Source organism: Chiroxiphia lanceolata, chromosome 3 (assembly GCF_009829145.1).
Source record: "Chiroxiphia lanceolata isolate bChiLan1 chromosome 3, bChiLan1.pri, whole genome shotgun sequence".
Classification (NCBI taxonomy): domain Eukaryota; kingdom Metazoa; phylum Chordata; class Aves; order Passeriformes; family Pipridae; genus Chiroxiphia; species Chiroxiphia lanceolata.
Genome location: NC_045639.1, coordinates 12,732,811 through 12,750,661, shown reverse-complemented (window position 1 = coordinate 12,750,661; position 17,851 = coordinate 12,732,811). Strand labels below are relative to the sequence as shown.

Sequence of the window (17,851 nt, the reverse complement as noted above, 5' to 3'; positions counted from 1 at the left end):
GCAGTAACACCTGTGGCTGAAAGCTTGTTGGGCTGTTGCAGTCCCCATGGTTGTTATTTTTTCAGTGCATGTGTGTGTGGTTTGCTTTGTCCTGTTTTCTTTTAAACGAGGGAATTAGGAGTGCTGTGTCTACATGGGTGTTTTTATGGGTGTGTGGTTAATAAAGGTTCCCAAAAACCTGACCTTAACTGCAGTAAGCACATAGTTGATATTCCAGGAGAGGGAAAGCTGCTCCCTCCAAGATGTGATAAGTCAAACATTAACTTAAGAGGATATTTATAGTAGATTATATCATACAAGTCTTTCAGTAAGAGAAGATTATAAATATAGTCCTTATCCAGAATGGTTTATTTTGCTGTTCTCTGTGAAAGAAAGGCTTAATTCGTATGATAAGTAAGATGAAAGTAAAGTAAAAATGAAACTGATGTTGCTGTAAAAATTGCTGAGGGTGTAGTAAAAGTGTGATTTAAATAGTTAGAGGGTGAAAGTTAGATGAAGCATGACACATGTAGGTCTACTCTTTTGTTTTTCTCCATTTAATCATTTGTTCCTTGCACTAGGCCTGCTATCTCTTCTCTTGTGCTGCTATTCAGGTTATGTGCCTCTTCCCTTCCATGCCTTCTAAATAACTAGGCTGGCCTCATCACCTCTGACAGACTTGTAGGTGCGTTTTAATACTGAATTCCCATGGCCAAGATCTTCCCCCTGCTGCCAAGAAGCAGAGGCACCCTGCAAACCTTTGTTCAAAAGCACTGCCTGTGAGATTAGAGACCCTATCAATATAGTCTGGTACAAACATCAGAGCTCTTCCATAAATACACTGATGAGCATCCTCTGCCTGAGAAAACACCATTCACAGGTGGGCAGGGCACGAGGAAAAAGAACAAGGCTATAGACTGTTAAAACATTTTAGTTTTATTAAAAAGTGGCAGTCACATCCTTCCTTTGGTAAGCTGGACAAAGTTTCTGTTGTTTGCTTGTGAGGGGTGGGGTTTTTTCTATTTTCCTGTGCCCTTGGGTATTTTTGGGTTAGTGAGCTCTGAAAGCAGAAATAGGCAGTGACAAGCAGCAATTATCAAGAAAGCAGGCCAGGAAAGCAGTGTATCTTTTCACCATGAGTCTTCCTTCCTCAGAAGGACACACCAGGCTTCAGCCACCCTGTCAACTTGCATAAGCAACAGGAAATCCCTGCCAGAAGCTGATTTCCACCAGCTGTCTTAGATGGACATGATGATCCACTGTCTCCCAGCCTACTGTCCCTGAAAGGCTGTGTTTTCTTTGGGATAAATAACACAAGGCAACAGAGCTTCAGGCTCATTAGTTCAGCTACAGGTATGATTAAGCAGAATTGAAGAGAAACTTTAGCTCCAGGTTTATTATTAGACTGGAGAGATCCAAATAAGAATTTTTAAGGATAAGGTACCTTATTAGGTCTGCAAATGGAGGTTTAGAAGTTTTGAAGTTACACTTGGAAAAGTCTACTTGCAAAATCTGACATTAACTTGACTTTCAACTCCTGCTTGGAGTTTAAGACTGAGAAGTTTGTTTGATATACAGTCAGATAAAAATACAAGGATAGATCAGGTAAACTGATCCTGTCAAATAATAACATTTATTTCAGTTACAGCAAGCACAAGGTTCCTCTTAAGGTATAGAATCAAGGACTGAGTTTGTTGCTGAAGGTTAAAAAATAAAAAGCTGGTCAAACCCACTTCAATCAGTAGTTCAAGTAACCAGGTCATGGATCGTTTCCATTTTCCTGGAAGATTCTTAATTCAAGTATATGGACATGACATGGACAAGTATATACATGATACCTTAGCAACTGCTTTGCAGACCTAAACAAAGGGATACAATGGTACTACTGCAGATTCTTGTGGAGAAATTTAGCAAAGATCAAAGTTGGGTGATATAGAAGTTGAAGTGAATTTGCTTCATGTTTGAAATATTGTGGGAAGAGACTTTTCCTCATACTGCTGTCATTGGGCTGTACTTACTTTCCCCACGGTGATTCCGTAGTTGCTTGTGTTCTTCCCTCCCTCAATGCTGACAGATTATAAAGGTGTCCAGATTATAAAGGACACAGATCAGGTGTCCAAGTGAGTTGATTTCTTTCCTTTAATCTATGACATTACTTGTACAGGTGAACAAGCAGGAAAAAGATCTGGTAAGGGAGAAAGTGTAAAGCTTGTCTGAGGAAGAATTTGAAATGCATGAAAATCCTGAAACACAATACAGGCTGAATGGAGGGTGACTAATTGAGCTCCTGAGAGGCAGTGACATGATTCTGTCCCCTGTTAATGGTGAAATTCTCACTCTCAGCTGTGGCAGCAGGGAAAGATACTTCGTACAACCTTTTCAAGATAGGCTGATTAAGCAGCACACACTAATGTTCTACTTTATAATTTAGTAAAATATTACCATAACACAAGTGGAAAAATGTTAGTTTGTTAGTGCCCACTGTAGAATGGAAAATTCCTACCTGTCCTCATCCCCAACCCCCACGAGCCTTAGAACACCTCTCTGGATGATATTGCTTTCTCTCACTGAAATGCTGAAATTCTTGTTCTGTTTTGAGTAACCAATTTTAGTTGTCTGTCTTCCCACTGGCAGGTCATCTTCATTTTCCAGTCCTAGCAACTGTCTGGATTGCTTTGATCCACTCTGAACGCTCTGAGGATGAGGCTGCTTGCATATAATAGTGGGTTTCATTTGCTGTGATGATTTCAAAGAGAATGTTGTCAACATCGTACTTCTTGGCTACAAGGAAGAAATAAAAAAATCAGCTATGAGAGAATAAAGTCTTGTACTTAAAATGTTTCCTCCTTTAAACACTGTAAGGGGATGTCCTTCCTTTCTGCAGCTGAGCCTGATCAGGCCTTCACAAAGATTGGGTCCAAGATTGCAAGACTGAGCCAAGAGATAGATCTCTGTCTCAGAGAAACCACCCACGAATTCTGCACATTTCAAATTCAGGAGTCTCTTGTTAGGTGTTCTCAAATCATGGAAGGATCTGCAATCCTGCAGACAAGTCACGTTCCCCTCCCACGATCAAGCTTGGCTTACTTTGTCTAAAGGCCAGTTATCCTAACACAGGGATGGCATCTTCCTTTTGACAAGCCTTCCCCAAAGAATTGACAAAACACAAAATTCCCTGTTGCTGCCTTTACCACAGTATCCTACCCAGTAATTCAGACAGAAGAGTTATTAGAATTACCACTTATTAGAATTACCAAATCATTGTACATATATTGCTTTTGAGTGAAAAACACTTGTGATTTCAGGCAGATTGAAAGAATGTACCAAAAACTTATTACACAGCTCATTTGATATGGTTCCTTACTGTCTGGCATATCTTCCACTGCTGTCACCACGCAGCCTCTCAAGTGAATTGCTCCCAGTGGTTCTTCTCCCTGAGGAGGACATGAAATCAAAATGAAATGCAACACTTCTGAAACCGTTCACATGTTCATATCTGGCTACAGTTCCAGAACAGAAACAAAACCATTTTAATCAGTATGTTGCCCGGGAAAACAGGAGGTTCTCAGTCTGTGTGTGACACAGAGGGCAAGGGGTGTGGAAGACTTGCAAATAAATAGGGAATCACTTTGGGAATTTAGAATTCAAGATCTGCAGAGCATGGGAACAGGAAGGTCAGACACTCCTCAGCGTTGATTCTCCAGTGTGTCTAGGCTACCTTTACCAAGAAGGACAGCACAGCATAAAGCATCTGTAACCCACAAGAACACTGCTGCTGCACAGTGCAGGATGAGATAAAACTTGTGGGCTGAATCAACCCAAATGCCAGTTTTTGAGGGGCACTCTTTGCCCATAGGACTGCTTCATCCTTTCTTAGGGCAGGATTTGGCCTGTTAGAATTACACAAGGAATGGAACACCCTGTCTCAGCCTGACACAGCATATTTGCTCAATATTTGCTCAAATATAAACTGCAAAATTACTGTATTGAGGTCATTTGCACTGAGTTTGTTTTGATCAAATGAGAGTACACACTAATTCTAATTAATCACAGATAAGAGGTGAGAGTACAGTTCAGTATTACTTGTCCCCAGGTCTGAGTGGCATTTGCCACAGTGACTTGGAAGCCCAGAAGCCATCCTTCACTCTGCTTTTTCAGAGGATGTCTAGCCCATAGGAGCACAGACAATCCCACTGTCCTACCCGGTATTCCCTGTCACACATTCCCACATAAATACTCCATTCAGATATTTCTACAAGGGACTGGCTTTAAAACAAACAGGGAAATAAATCAAATATGTCTTACTCCAGCAGGATCATAGTAGTGAAGATATGCAGGATCATCTCTTAAAACAAACTTTCTCACTTTCCAGTTCTTCCTCCGATGTCCCTAGGAAAATTCCAGAATAGGAATGTCATTTACTGCTTTGCCTGCATACAGAGTTTACCCACACAAGAGAACATGCAAAAACAAAAGGGAAAAAACCTGAATATTTTGGACAGGAAATACTCACCAGACTAGGACTTGAACCTGTCTTTGCTACCTTCCAATGTTTTGCACAACAACTGGACTATCACACTGTTCTCTTTTTATTTTTTTTGTACAAAGCAGAAGAGCTTCAACATGGGAGATTCCCCTAAATACATCACATAGTCTGATAGTTATGACATTCACATGACGTCTGTGAGAACTGGGTTTAAATGCCTGCCAGAAAACAGAGCTGCTAAGTGCCTTGCAGGAAGGTACCTTGAACTACTGGTAAGAATGAGCTGAAAGTCCTTCTCTCTCTGCAAAGATAACAACAAAAAAATGCTTCTCTAGCTTAAGCACCCTGGAGGGCTCATGGCTGAGAAGCTCAAGCAGAAATAACACCACTCTCTGCTATGGACGTGGTGCCCAATTGCCTGTTTTCAAGGCTGAAAGGATGGGTGTGGAAAGTCTAGATCTGCTGAAACCATTCTTAGCAGAAGCAGTGACCCACAACATACTGAGGGTGACCGAATGCAGATTAACACTGGTGGAAGATTGCCATGAATCACTTCCTCTCAGCATTTCAAAATACCAGTTTCTCCATTAGCTACACTGTTTACAAGGAAGCTCTTGCTAACTAGGAAGATGTGAATGTGACAGAGTAAAAGAACAGCAAGATGTGGGTCTAATTTCTTCCATTGCTTTTGAGTAATCTGATTGAGCAAGAGAAATACATGTGAGCACCATCAAAAGGTTCTTAAGCCCTCGAGGACTATTCTAACAACGAAGGTTCAGATTCAATATTAGGAAATATTTTTTTAGAGAGAGAGTGCTCAAAGAGTGCAATAAGTCAGGTCAGTCCTGAAGTGGTCAGGCAGTTGTACAGATGATTGTTGTAGAGTCCCTTCCACCTGAACCATTCTATTCATTGAAGCATCCTGGTTTTGCCTTCAGTTCACTAATATCTGCTTGCAATGGCCTTGGAAAGTAAAACATTTACCATGACATTCACTGACTGCTTAAAGTTTTGCTGGAAAGGAAGGTATACAGTTATTTTCTGTCTTACACATCAAATGTGCTTCAAAGCAACTCCTTTGCTCAGGTATGCTGAAAAAGCCTGTGAAAACTGGCAACTGAATACAGTTGTGTGTCCAGAGAGACACAGGAGTGGCAGCCTTTTTACCTAAGTTCAATTTTGCATTGTACCAATGAATTGTCACATCTGCATTAGCACTCTTTCCTAATTAAAGCTATCAATTGTTTTATTTTGTGGTAAGAGTAATAAACCTTGCAATGCTGGGCAAGGCTCCTGCTGCCATGCTACAGCAAGTGTTCTTTGTGCAAAGGCAAGAGGGAAAGAGATGAAACTTGTCAACTGTGGAGATGACATAGGGTAGTTTCTCTTCTTTCTAAAGTTTCTGGGTGTAAAAGAGTAATCTTGTACCCACGTAGCATCATCCTAGTGACAGGATGGAACACAGGCAATACTGACCTGTTTCAGCAAACATCCTTGTTTGACAATTGTGCCTCTGAATTCCTCTTTCAGGACCACATCATCATCACTGGAATATCCCTCGCAGAAAAACCCACTGTCTGGCTGCAAGGGCACAAGAGAAAATTCAGAAGTTACACAGCAGCTGAATGCTTATGTACATGTACCAGTATGACTGCTCTTTGGCTTCCCTTCACCCTGTTTTTTTGCCATCCAAAAAAAAAAAAAAGAAAAAGAAAAAAGAAGAAAAGAAAAAAAAAATCAACCCTTATACTGGAAAAACCTCCCAGTGAAGTTGAGGAGCAATCCAAATCGCCATGGCACCATTTTGGTGTGAGGTAGGACTACAATTCTATGACACCAGCTCAGACATTGACCTGCTCACACCACCTTGGTATTGAATCGAACTAGAAACAGCCCAAAAGCAAGCAGAGCACACATGGGCTGCCATCACAAACTGTGGTGGCCAAAAGGCTGCCTTCACCAGCAGTGTCTCTGCTTCCATTGCTGCACACCTAAAGTCTCCCTATCACAGATATATTCTAGGAAAATAACTGAAGTAAAGGAAGAGTCATTTTGTTGAAGTCAAGTGATTCTATGTGGTAATTTAAATAGAATTGTAGTATCAATTTACCTGGTTTTACTTGACAGAAGGCATACTTTTTTGTTAGCATTAAGTCAATAAGCCAAAGGTCTTTAAAACAGTATTCGACTGTGATTGTGACATTGCAAGTTCTTCAAATCAACCCACAGAATATGAAGCAATAAATGGAAAAGGTTGGGTATGATAACTAGGACAGGTGTTACTGGGGGTTATTAAAAACTTTTGCTTCTTTGCTCATAGGCAAACTGTGTGTGTGTGCACACTCACACGGAGTCAGATTTAATGGCTCTGCACAAAAATGGGTTTGTAGCTTGTGTCACTCTGTGAAGTCCCATGATAATGAATAACTCTTCCCTTCCACTGAATCATCAGGGAAACCAATGGTTAAATTCTGGCCACCAGTGCAATTACCAGGAACAGAGTCTAAGTTAAAAAGAACTCAGCTTGGTCTCAGCACTCAATTCACACTTAGAAAGGTGTTAGGAAAAAAAAAATCTCAGATACAACTATTAAAGTGAGCCAGCTCATTTTGAACATCACAAACACAATTAACATGGATCTCGCCTTTTCTGAACAATCTTTCCTCCAGGATTTAAGAAGCCCAACAGGAAGCCTGAGAAAAGCAAAGAAAAGTCTGAGACAATAAAAAAACCCACAGAATGCAATGCTCACAAAGTAATAGTAGGCATCACTGAGATCTAAGAAGGGGGTGTCTGACAGCCCCTCAGCAGCAGCCTTGGATGTATCCCCAGCAGGCTGGAGGTAACCTTCACTCAGGAGGGAAGAGGCGAGCAGGAGACCTTCTCTGCGGTTTCGGACGGAGTTGCTGGACACCAGCCAGTCAATCACACAGGTGCCTGGTTACAAAGCAACAAAATATCAGTCGCAAACCAAGACAGACATGAAGAAGCCTAAAAATACAGAGGCAACAAGCCTACTCTATCTATGCATCAATCTCCTGAGAAAGGTTCTTAGTGGCAACACAGGGAGCTAATCTGGGAAGGTTCCTGGGTCATCCAGCGAGGTACAGCCTCATTAAAGTTGGGAAAGACCTCCCAGATGATCTGTCCGACCATTAACTCTGCACTGCCACGTCCACCACTAAACCATGTCCCCAAGTGCTGCATCTACATGTTTTTTTGAACACCCACAGATTTGACTTGGAGCAGAACAGGAATTACAATGTGACACTGTTTGGTGATGAAAAATTCAGAATGGAATAATTCTTCCGGAGTTCAGTGTTTCACACAACAATCTACTGAAACGATTTACTTCAATCTTCCTGACACTGGTTAAATTCCATTGCTTACCATGGTCATAACTGAACACTTTATCAAGATTCATCTTTTGAGCACTTCCTGGGTTGGTCAAGAAAATATCTGCCAGACTTTCTTCCCAACTTCTGTGTTCTACAGAGCTTAGAGCTGTTTTATCTATCTTTAGCTTCTCAGTGCTGTGCTCCCTTTATTGTATGGAAAAGAGGGACAAGAGCTCCTTACCTGTAAAGCAATGATTGTACACTCTTTTATCTTTTTCCAACTTCAACTCCTTTATTCCCTTTTCGGGATCTTTCATTGAGATGTACAAAGCGCTGTGTGTAAAAAGAACCACAGAAACTGTTAGCAAATAAAAAGGTTTTGCCGGTTTGTAGAACGTCATTGTCATTCACGGGGTCTTTGTGTTTGGTTGGCACATGGCTCCCTGTAGAGCTGGGGCATGACTTGTTTTCATCTCCTGAAAAATTCAAGTTGAAAAGCCTGGAGGTATCACTACATCACTGTCACAGCTGTGGGAGCAGAGGGTGGAGGGCACAAATGGCTCACCACATCCCCCTATTTTGAGAATGCAACTGCTTGTGGTGACTGTACTGTGAAGAGAGGAACACCGACTGCTGAGGCACGTTCCCAGGGTCCCACGGCCTCAGTGCAAGTAGGAGAGTTCACTGCTGTGCTCTGTGTTTTCCCCAAAGGTCCTGAGCTGAGCAGAAAACCTGTCACTGTGACATTCCCAAAGCCTTCATGCTCTCAGAGGCCACAGGTAACATCCGTGAAGGACAAATATTAAATGTCACAGGCTAAGTTCTTTGGCCTGATCCTCTGATGAAACCTGTGAAGCCAGATTTACTTGGATCTTGGCCCTGTAGAGTTTTACTGTCTTTTAGGGAGCACTGCAGGTTTGTTGGTATCTTGGTATTTACTTCTCAGAGGCAGAAAATAAGTTGTCCTTCCTTTTTTAAAGTACTAACAGATGGCTTCCTGTGTGTGCCCTTTATCTTGTTTCTCCCTTTGCCAGTTCCATGTTCTCTGGCAGGCACTGCACTTCCCTTACCATCCAAAAACTAGGCCAACATCAGCATTTCTCTGGAAAACAAACAAAGGGTCTAAAATATTTTTTGAATAAATTATATATTGTATAAAAATGCCTCTCCTGGAAGAATCACACTTTGGCTGGGGGGTCTCCGCTTGCACTGCAGTGTGCCCAGAAATCTCCTTATCAGCAAAATCCTTTGATAAATAAGCGTGTTCTGGGTAAACAGTGACATTTTAAAAATGAGCTTCCCAGTTCTGATTGCTGGGTCATTTCTGCCACACTGCACACACTGAAATTTTAGTCTTTCAGAAATCATGAGGTATCATGGACGGACATGCTTATGGCTCTTCCAGACCAAAGTCTGCCAGCTGCCTGCAAAGGGAAGTACACAGGGGAGCAGAGCTACAAGAACAAACCTCAGGTTGATTGTTTCAGGCAGTCTGATAGATTTTCTTGTGGATTTTCTGGCAAACCTTTGGCCCCCATCTATGCAGCGAATTGCTTTCTTGATATCCCGCACCCAGGCATCTCTCTCCTCCAGGTAGGCAGCTTGAAAAAAGTGGTCCTGCTGCTTGGCTGCAGTGAGCTTGAAGACAAACTGAAATGATAAATTACGTGTTTTTTTTAAACAGTGTTACTTTGGTGTAGCCAGTTGGTCATGATTAACCAAGTACCCCCATGACACACAGCCTACCTGTGCCTAAGGGACTATAGAAAGTGCTTTAGAGCCACAGCTAAACTATAAAAACTCTGAAGAAAAATATGAACAAGCACTGCAGGTAACTGAATCTTTTTGTTATTTCCATGGGAGTGATCCTGACGCTGCCAGTACAGCCAAGGTGAGTGGCATTGATATAGCTGCTGACTGTAACTTTTGCTGGGAAGTTCAACACAGCTGAAAGGCTGAAGCACTAAGCCCTTGCAGAGTTACAAAGGGTGTAAATTTGTCTTAGTGTTTAAAGACATGTGAACAGTCTGAAGGAGCAAAAATACCCCACATCATGTCGCTCAGCTACTGACTCACAAAGAGAGAAAAGGTCACAGTCACACTGGAGAGTAGCTGAGTACGTTTGCAGACTAGAAAACATTTAAGGGCTTAGTAGAGAGACGGTACATGCAACCCTTGGCTAGATCTTGGGATCACTGCCTATAAACACACTAGCAACAATGAAAAGACTGTATTTCCCAAAAATGAGAAAAGATCTTTTAAAGGTAGTGGTAAAGAGAAAAAAATAACACCAACCTGAAAAAAAACCCCAAACAAATGAAAAAACTACCCTATAAAGTTCACACTTATTGAACTCATTTCCATCCGGTGATCTTTTTGGATGGAAAATCTAGATCTAATTTCTAATTACTCAGGCAAGAAGGTTTCCACTTCTAAAATATAGTTCCCCCGTAAGTGAAACTAATTTGTTATGTACTTGTGCTAGAAAACCAACCCACTGAATGAGTCTACTGAAGCCCATGTTTGTAAATGGTACATTTCTGAACATCCCTAACATGCATCTTCCAGATTATGGCCAACAGGAAAAATTCTGACACCCTGAAATTGTGCATAAGTCCAACTGACCTTCATGGAAGAGATTTCAAACTTACAAAGCAGTGGATAGTCAAAAACCCAATTCAGATTGGATTTTTTTTCAGACCATTTTTTGTCTGACACTGCTCAGATTTCCAGCAACACCCATCTTTTCTATTATGCAGTAATACATAGTGAAAAACAATGTTCATGAAAAAAGCAAGCAGATCTCTCTAAATCCCAATATCCAAGTCATGCTAACCCACCAGATTAACAGAATGAAATGTGAAAGTACTAAGACATCTTTTACCAGAAGAAAAATTAGCCTTCTCAAGAGGCTGAGAAATAACGTACAGTGAAACGCTAAAGGAGAGTTTTAACTTCCAGTACACAGAGGAGACTGGGAAAGCCCTTTCTCTTGACTTTAGCTTCTAGAAAGCTAGGCCACTAAGCTGGACTTTCAGGCTTCCTCTGAAGCTGGTGGAGTCTCCTATCCTAGAAGTGACCACACCTCTCTCTGATGATACATATCTGTTTGTACTTTTGAGAAAATTAAACCATACAGGATAACTCTATCCAAAGAAAAGCCATGGGGGAAACAGAAAAAGCTGAAGTATAGCAGAATTAATATTATGTTAAGCAATGATAAAACATCAAATCAAAAATAGTGAACAGTGGCGAATGCATTTTGAAATATAATCTCAAAACATGGAGTTGCGGCCTCTTCTGGACAGGCTTTGTCTCTGCTTAACAAATCCAGCACTGCTTCTTTTCCCCTCAGCACCTACATTCTGCAGCTGATTTACTAAACAAAGCATGTTGGTGATGTGCTCTGAGCTTTCAAGTGAGGCCCTGATGCAGGTACACAAGCTGATTCATAAAACTGAAATCTAACCAGAGAAATATAAAAGTCAGCTCCTGGCCCAATAGTCCATGCTCCAAACTGGGCCCAAGTGAGACTAGACTTAAAGCTCACCTAATGAGAATTATCCCACTTTTTGCCCTACAGAACTCCTGTCCTAAAAATATACTTTCATTTTTAGCCATATGAAATCAATGTATGGAAACCACCTAAGAACCAGAATTATTCCCATAAGAGGAATAACTGTATGCTTTGACCACATAACCAATGAGAAGCCAGGATGGAATGCAGAGGCACTGGATTCAGCTGTACAGTAAAGCTGCAAACTGTAAGATGCAAAAATGAAGATACTTTGTTTTCAAGAAATACATGCAGAAATTTAGGTTTAATCATGTCAGGCAGTAACCACTCTCAAGAACAATCCCAGCAATGGCTTTGCTCATGTGAATGAGCATGTTGAAGTTTTGACTGTTTGAGTGATGCAAATTTTAAGAGAAAATACATCCCCAGGGCTATTGGTCTACGGACTTCTGAAAAATGTCACCAACTCCATAAGGAGGATCTGCTCTGACACCTGCTGAAGTTGTTTGGATTGTTCTCACTGACTTCAGCAAATCCTTCATCAGATGTTACTTATGAAAAGGTGTTTTGGGTGCTTCAACCCCTGGGTCTCAGATTCTTCCTTTTGTCTTTATTCTCCCTCAGAAAAGACCCCCAGCAACTAAAATGAAACATAAAGTAAAGCTCATTAGGTTAACTTATAATGTCAAATGAAGCATAATGTTAAACTCATTGCAGCCAAAGGAATGATCCTCAAAGACTTTGTCCCTTTTCCATACAGATGAAATGCATCTTCTGCAGACTGGTACATCAGCAGCCCTTTGGGCAGGTGAGGATCTCTCTCTCTTTGCCTTCAGCAGACACGGGATACTTCAGACCCCTCTGCCTATTTTACAGAATGCACATATGCTGGTGAATCATTTTTCCTTTGTTGTTAAGTGTGTTACTGTTAGTGACATTTCCAAGCAACTATTATGGACCAATACTGATGGCAGTGCCTTTCTGGGAGTTAAAGGAAAAAAACAAAACCTCAGACAAAATTGTTTGGAAATGAATGGTTTGTGAGAAAAACTTAATTTCTCCCATTAAAATGTAGGATATGTGATACTCTTGAACACAGTACCCTTCTCCCCACGGCTCATACCTCATGTATAGAGTAAGGAGTGCTGTGCTGAGGGTTGTTAATTAGATAATTAGCACAGGATTAACAGCAATCTTTATTCTCTGCGCCATCCTTTTCTTGTACTACCTCAGTATAACTTAAGAGTCCCTTTCTGTCAATGGATGAGACTCAGTAAGAATCAAGGTGGGGTTTTTCATATAAATGTGAGTTCTGCACAAAGAAAAAAAAAAAAGAAATAAGTTGAAGAAAGAAAAGAGAGCAAAAGGAAAGCCAGCAGGTTAAAATCTGACACGACTGACTCCACTTATCACAAAACCTAAAGACTGGTCTAATTCTCCTCTCTTAACTTAAATGAGAAGTGAAGTTTGCTGTTTCATGCAGTCTCCCAGACTTTTTTCCCTATTTTTCTAATGCTCTCAGAGACTTCTATCTTCAATAAGGCACCCCTATGGAAAATTGCTTTAAACTGCAATTGGATAATTTTCCAGATTCTGGGGGACCCCTTTGTCAGAGGAATTCCTGGGGATGTAATACCTATTTGATGAAATCAAGTTGACGAAATAACAAATTACTGACTAAAGGTATGATTCTTTGCTCATACTAGAAATCCTGTTTTACCAACAACTATTTTTCAGGAAGCCTATAATAAAATATGTGTGTCACAGCATTTATCTCCTTCCTGTCTAAGCAAGCCAGTTGTTGCTCTTTGACAATAAATGCTTCCACTGCTCATGAAATGGTTTCCCACAGTTTTATTCTATGGCAGTTTGATTTACATTTAACACAGGAATTTGTTGACATTCAGCTGCAAAGTGTCCTCACACCAATAAAAATTAGCTCTACTCTCTGACAGACCCAGAGATTGAAAAAAAAAATCCAAAATAATAAAAAAACCCCAACACTTTCTGAATTAGACCTCTTGAATTGCCTTCAAGTCAAGTACTACACAAGTCCAAGCCTGCTTGTGACTTTCTGAGACAAGTGAGAGTCACCACTGGGATGAGTGCAAGGAATTTGTGACTACCAGCCTTTTGCCCCCTCAGTGCCTCCAGGGGCATAAATATACTGTCAAACCTTGTCACAAAATAAGTACTTACCATTCTTCTGCCAAAATCTTGGCATGGGCTATTTATAGAACTCCCTTTCAGTGGGATCATCCCTTTGGGAGTGTTGTCAGCCTTCCTTTTGTAGAATTCAATTCCATCTTCTAAGAGCACCACCCACATCGGCTTCCAGGTATTAAACATGCTGCCCTGCAACAATAAATCACTGTGCATATTATGTTCAATTAATCAGTCTTCACATGGTATCTAATGAAGATATGACCTCCCAGGAAGTGTCTGGCTGACGCTGAAGTAACTAGAGTCAGTGTCTCAAGGGAAACATACCACAACCACACCCATCTTACATGAAGATAAATGTTATTATCCATCTGACCACCACTAATTTCCCCTTGCAGTCACTCCAGACACGAGTTTTTCCAAAATTGCATTGCAGATGTTTCTCATCAGTATCAATTAGCCCCAGCCACTGTGTTCAAGATGATGTAGTGGCATTGCTGTGAACAACCCTCAAAATTTCTAAATGTGAACTCTCACATTAGGACTGCAAGCATACTGTGCTGTATTTAGGACTTGATGCTACAATACAGTCAGTCACTGAGGCTTGGCTGTCTGATAAGAAAGCACACATCCCAGAGGATTTCTAGCCATTTAAGAACAAACTGTAAGAGTAATGAATAGTTTAAGGGCCTGAGGCTTCAGTCCTCCGACTGCAGTGGTGAGGAATGGAAAGGCTTCATTTCACCTTTTAAAGCTTTTGCTTCCTATTCCTGAAACACAGCTGTTAGGTGCAAGAAATACAGAAATAAAGACAAGTCTGGACTCTACATAGAGTGAAACACACAGCAAAACTCTCAGAGACTGAAACAACCTGTTTCTCTCTGTTGAGCACAATTAACTGCTAGAATTGCTAAGACTTTTGCACTCCAGCCACACAACCTCTGGTCCTGCCTGCAGCCAGCTTCAACAGCAGTCACAATCCCAGATACCCAGGTGACTTAGTGCTCAGCCAAATGAACACTTAAATATTCTGCAAACCAACAGTTCCCCTGAAGACTTAAACAAAGCACAACTAGCATTGGTGGGTCCCAAAACAGAGACTATTCATCAAAAATATTAGCTCCCCTTGCTCTTTCTGTTACAAAGAGAGACCCAAGTTTATCCTCCCTCTGCCACATCACTATTCACAACATCCCTGTCCTACTCAAACCATGGTGTCTGAGCAATGTTAAAGCTGGAGGTAGAAGCCAGGCAGCCACTGTTGTGCTGTGAAAACAGCTTGTTATGATTTCTTAAAACTGAGAGCTGGGCGGAGTTATTTACATTTGCATTTTCTATTTCTGCAGGAGTCAATGGGATAGAGACATACCAAGTCATTTTTGATTTATTCTTCAAACGAACCTGTTGCTTATCACATCCTTTTTTTCTACTCTACCTTCCATGAGAAGGCTTTTTCACTCTGAATCAGACCTTACATTCAATTACAGGGTAGGGATGGAAAATCATCAGCCAAGATCTTATTAAAAGCAGGACCTGGACCTTCCTCCAGCCTCTGCAGCCCTCACTGGAAGCACAAGATGCCCTACAAAAAAAATTACTGTTCTGGGTGTTCTCTCAGAACTCAGCTGAAGGGAGAAACAACAAAAAGGAGTTTCATCTGAGTTTCATCTGCTAAAAAAATCAATTAAAATTATAAGAACTGTTGCAAATTCCTTTTGTTTGTGGGTTTACCACAGGTTACAATATTTCTGCTCATAACCAGACAAGTCCAGTACTTCCTGAAGGCTGGACTCTGACACACTGTACCAGTGGAAGCCACTGCCAATTTCAATAACAATTAAGGTTTTATCCTATGGGCTGTACCACAAAAGACTACAGAGCAGTGGGGCAGCAACTGCCTTCCCAAAGAAGTGATGTGCCCATGACCCCACGCACTGTCTCCAGGCCAAGGTGATCCACCCTCTCTGATCTCACTATTCTTCCTTGACGTTTAACTCAGTTAAGTGCAATAAAGTAGGCTGTGGCTATTTCCAGCTGTTACCTGTTTTGCCAAACTTTCACATCATGTTACCTTACACCTCCCCAGCCTGTTCAGAGTTAGTTTTCTCTTCCACTCAGTCCAAAACTGGCCACTTACCTTCTTTACCAAGTAGCCTTCCCTTATGCGCGTCGGTTCTCGCTCCATGTCTTGGGCAATCCTGCTCTCTAACAGTTAAAGTTCCTCTGGCAGCACAGTCTGTGGGCCGGGGCGTTTTTACAGTACAGCTGTGTCATTTCACAAGTTCCTCTGACTGCTAATCACAAGCCCATTTCCTCTTACAGACCGAGAGAGATAGGGAAATGCAAGAAGCACGTGTGTATTTATAGCCTGCCTCTGACAGCGCAGGCAGCAGCCTGACAAAACGCTCCATCGTATCAAACACAGCCAGCCTTGTTGACAGAATCCTGGGAAATTAAATAAGCACTTTGGTGCTTAGGCCCACTCTGCAAATACATGAACTCTACCAAAACAAAAACAGAGTACTTACTGTGCTGCTGCTCAGTGTGCGCCCAAAGTATCTCAGAGACAGGTTTCCAACTCACCAGTGCTCTCACGTCATCCTCTCCTCAAAATCTCATTCCCAGCAGGTGAGCATGTGGAGTCTGCCAGCAAGTTGGAGGGTCCTCGCCTGGTTAGTGAGGATGCACCCTCTGCTGACACAGGAAATTTGTTTGTCAGACTTGATCAGTTTTGGAGGTCGATGCTGAGGCCTCCCAGAGAGGTCAGCTGTCAAACAGGCATAAATGGATTAGATCAGAGCACTACATAAAGCACCGACCGCAAAGTGCCACTTTCTACAAGCATCTCTTACTTGCTGCAGAGCTCCTTTGGCTACATTTGGGAAAAGACAAGGCAAATCCATAATTTTTTTATATATATATCAGTCACAATCCCTCTTCCCCATACAGAAGGGAGTGGGGATGTATGGGAGCCAATAAGGAAAATGCTTCATTGGCAAGAGCCAAATCACTTTTGCAGCTAAGCCCATTCAGATGAGGGTTGAGCCCAGGGTGACTCCATCTGTCACCTCTGCCACTTGTAAAGACCCCCAAACAGGGACTTTTTTCAGACAGAAATTCCGGTTGTCCATTTGCCTCTGTTTGTCTCAGCCTTTACTCAGAAGTACATAGAAGTCTGACAAGCTCTGTGATAGAGGATCAGAGGGTTAGCAGAGCCCTCAGAGAGGGCTTTTCTAGACATTCCTCACTGATGCCTATGTAGTGGTTCTCCCACAGTTGAGACTCCACTCCTTCCTTGGTTATCTGTATTAGTGCTTTACTATACCAACCACTGGATGTTTCTCCCCACTGTCTGAATGGAGATTTTCCTTTCCAGACCTTTCTCGACTTGTTGTTGCTCAAATTACACTTCCAGTCTTTCTGCAGGCAGAGCACCTGTCTCCACCACCTATCTCAGGGGAAACACTTTGAAGTGCATTCTATCCAAAGCACACCTTTTTGTGATGATTTCATGTACCCCTACATTGTTTGGGGTTTCTAAAACCTACAATCTCAGTAAATTGTTCCTTTGCTCATGTAAATCATGATATTGTGAGGATCTGACTGCTTAAAGGCCCTGTTGCTGACCTAACCAATCATCCATTAGGCACTTTGCAAATCAAGGACTTTATATATGCTTTCCAATTCTCTGGCTGTCAAGTGTACTTAAAGTCAACAAACAGATTTTAAAATTATTAGAGACAGAAACTCACACAGAGCTAATAAAACTTCATGCTCTTCGGAGCTAAAAGTAAAAATTTACCATTAAAAAGTGATCAAAAAAGCTTGTGTCACATTTAAAGTAGAGAATTTGCCTACCAGGTCCAGACCTTGGAATGAAGATGCATTCCCAGAGAGGAGATGATCTAGCTATATTCTGACTTATATATGAAGGCTCCCTTCATTGCCCATAAGCCTTAAAATGATGTTTGATGGACTGAGGAGATTGGAGACTCCTCCTGTATAATGCTACTAGCTCCTTTTGCTTAAGAAGGTGAATTATTTCCTTCATCTTCCCTTTCATTTCAGTGGTTCCATCCTTGGGAAAAGGTACTTTTTTTTTTTTTCCTGATTAGATAACCCAAAAATACAGGTCACAGGCAACAATTCAAATTAAATACACCTTTCACGGTGTGGCTGGAAGCCTAAATATCCCTTTATTAGCTGCCTTGAGGCCATAATGCTACAGAGCCTGGAGCAAGGATTAGAGACCAAGAATGGGATCACAGTTAACTCCTTCTTCTGTCTCTAGTTTGCTTCACCCTTCAGGCCTGAGGAAAAGAAACCACTTCCCCAGCTGGAAGGACTTATGGTGAGCAAAGTCAAAAG

The 17,851-nt window shown here is 41.5% G+C and overlaps 1 protein-coding gene across 2 annotated transcripts; it reads right to left on the bottom strand.

The window, feature by feature from the left end:
- Positions 1-814: 814 nt before the first annotated feature.
- PLEK (pleckstrin) lies at positions 815-16,131 on the bottom strand. 2 transcript variants are annotated; one of them, XM_032684400.1, is made up of 9 exons: positions 16,067-16,131; positions 13,520-13,675; positions 9,272-9,453; positions 8,045-8,136; positions 7,218-7,402; positions 5,942-6,046; positions 4,285-4,368; positions 3,344-3,413; positions 815-2,760 (listed from the first exon to the last, which is right to left on the bottom strand). In XM_032684400.1, the coding sequence occupies exons 2-9, from the start codon at positions 13,667-13,669 to the stop codon at positions 2,621-2,623; spliced, it is 1,008 nt and encodes a 335-aa protein (XP_032540291.1). In that variant the 5' UTR covers positions 13,670-13,675; positions 16,067-16,131; the 3' UTR covers positions 815-2,620. The 2 variants fall into 2 exon arrangements, with proteins under 2 accessions (XP_032540291.1, XP_032540290.1); XM_032684399.1 differs by lacking the exon at positions 16,067-16,131 and adding an exon at positions 15,621-15,793 and having other exon boundaries at positions 816-2,760.
- Positions 16,132-17,851: the final 1,720 nt, after the last annotated feature.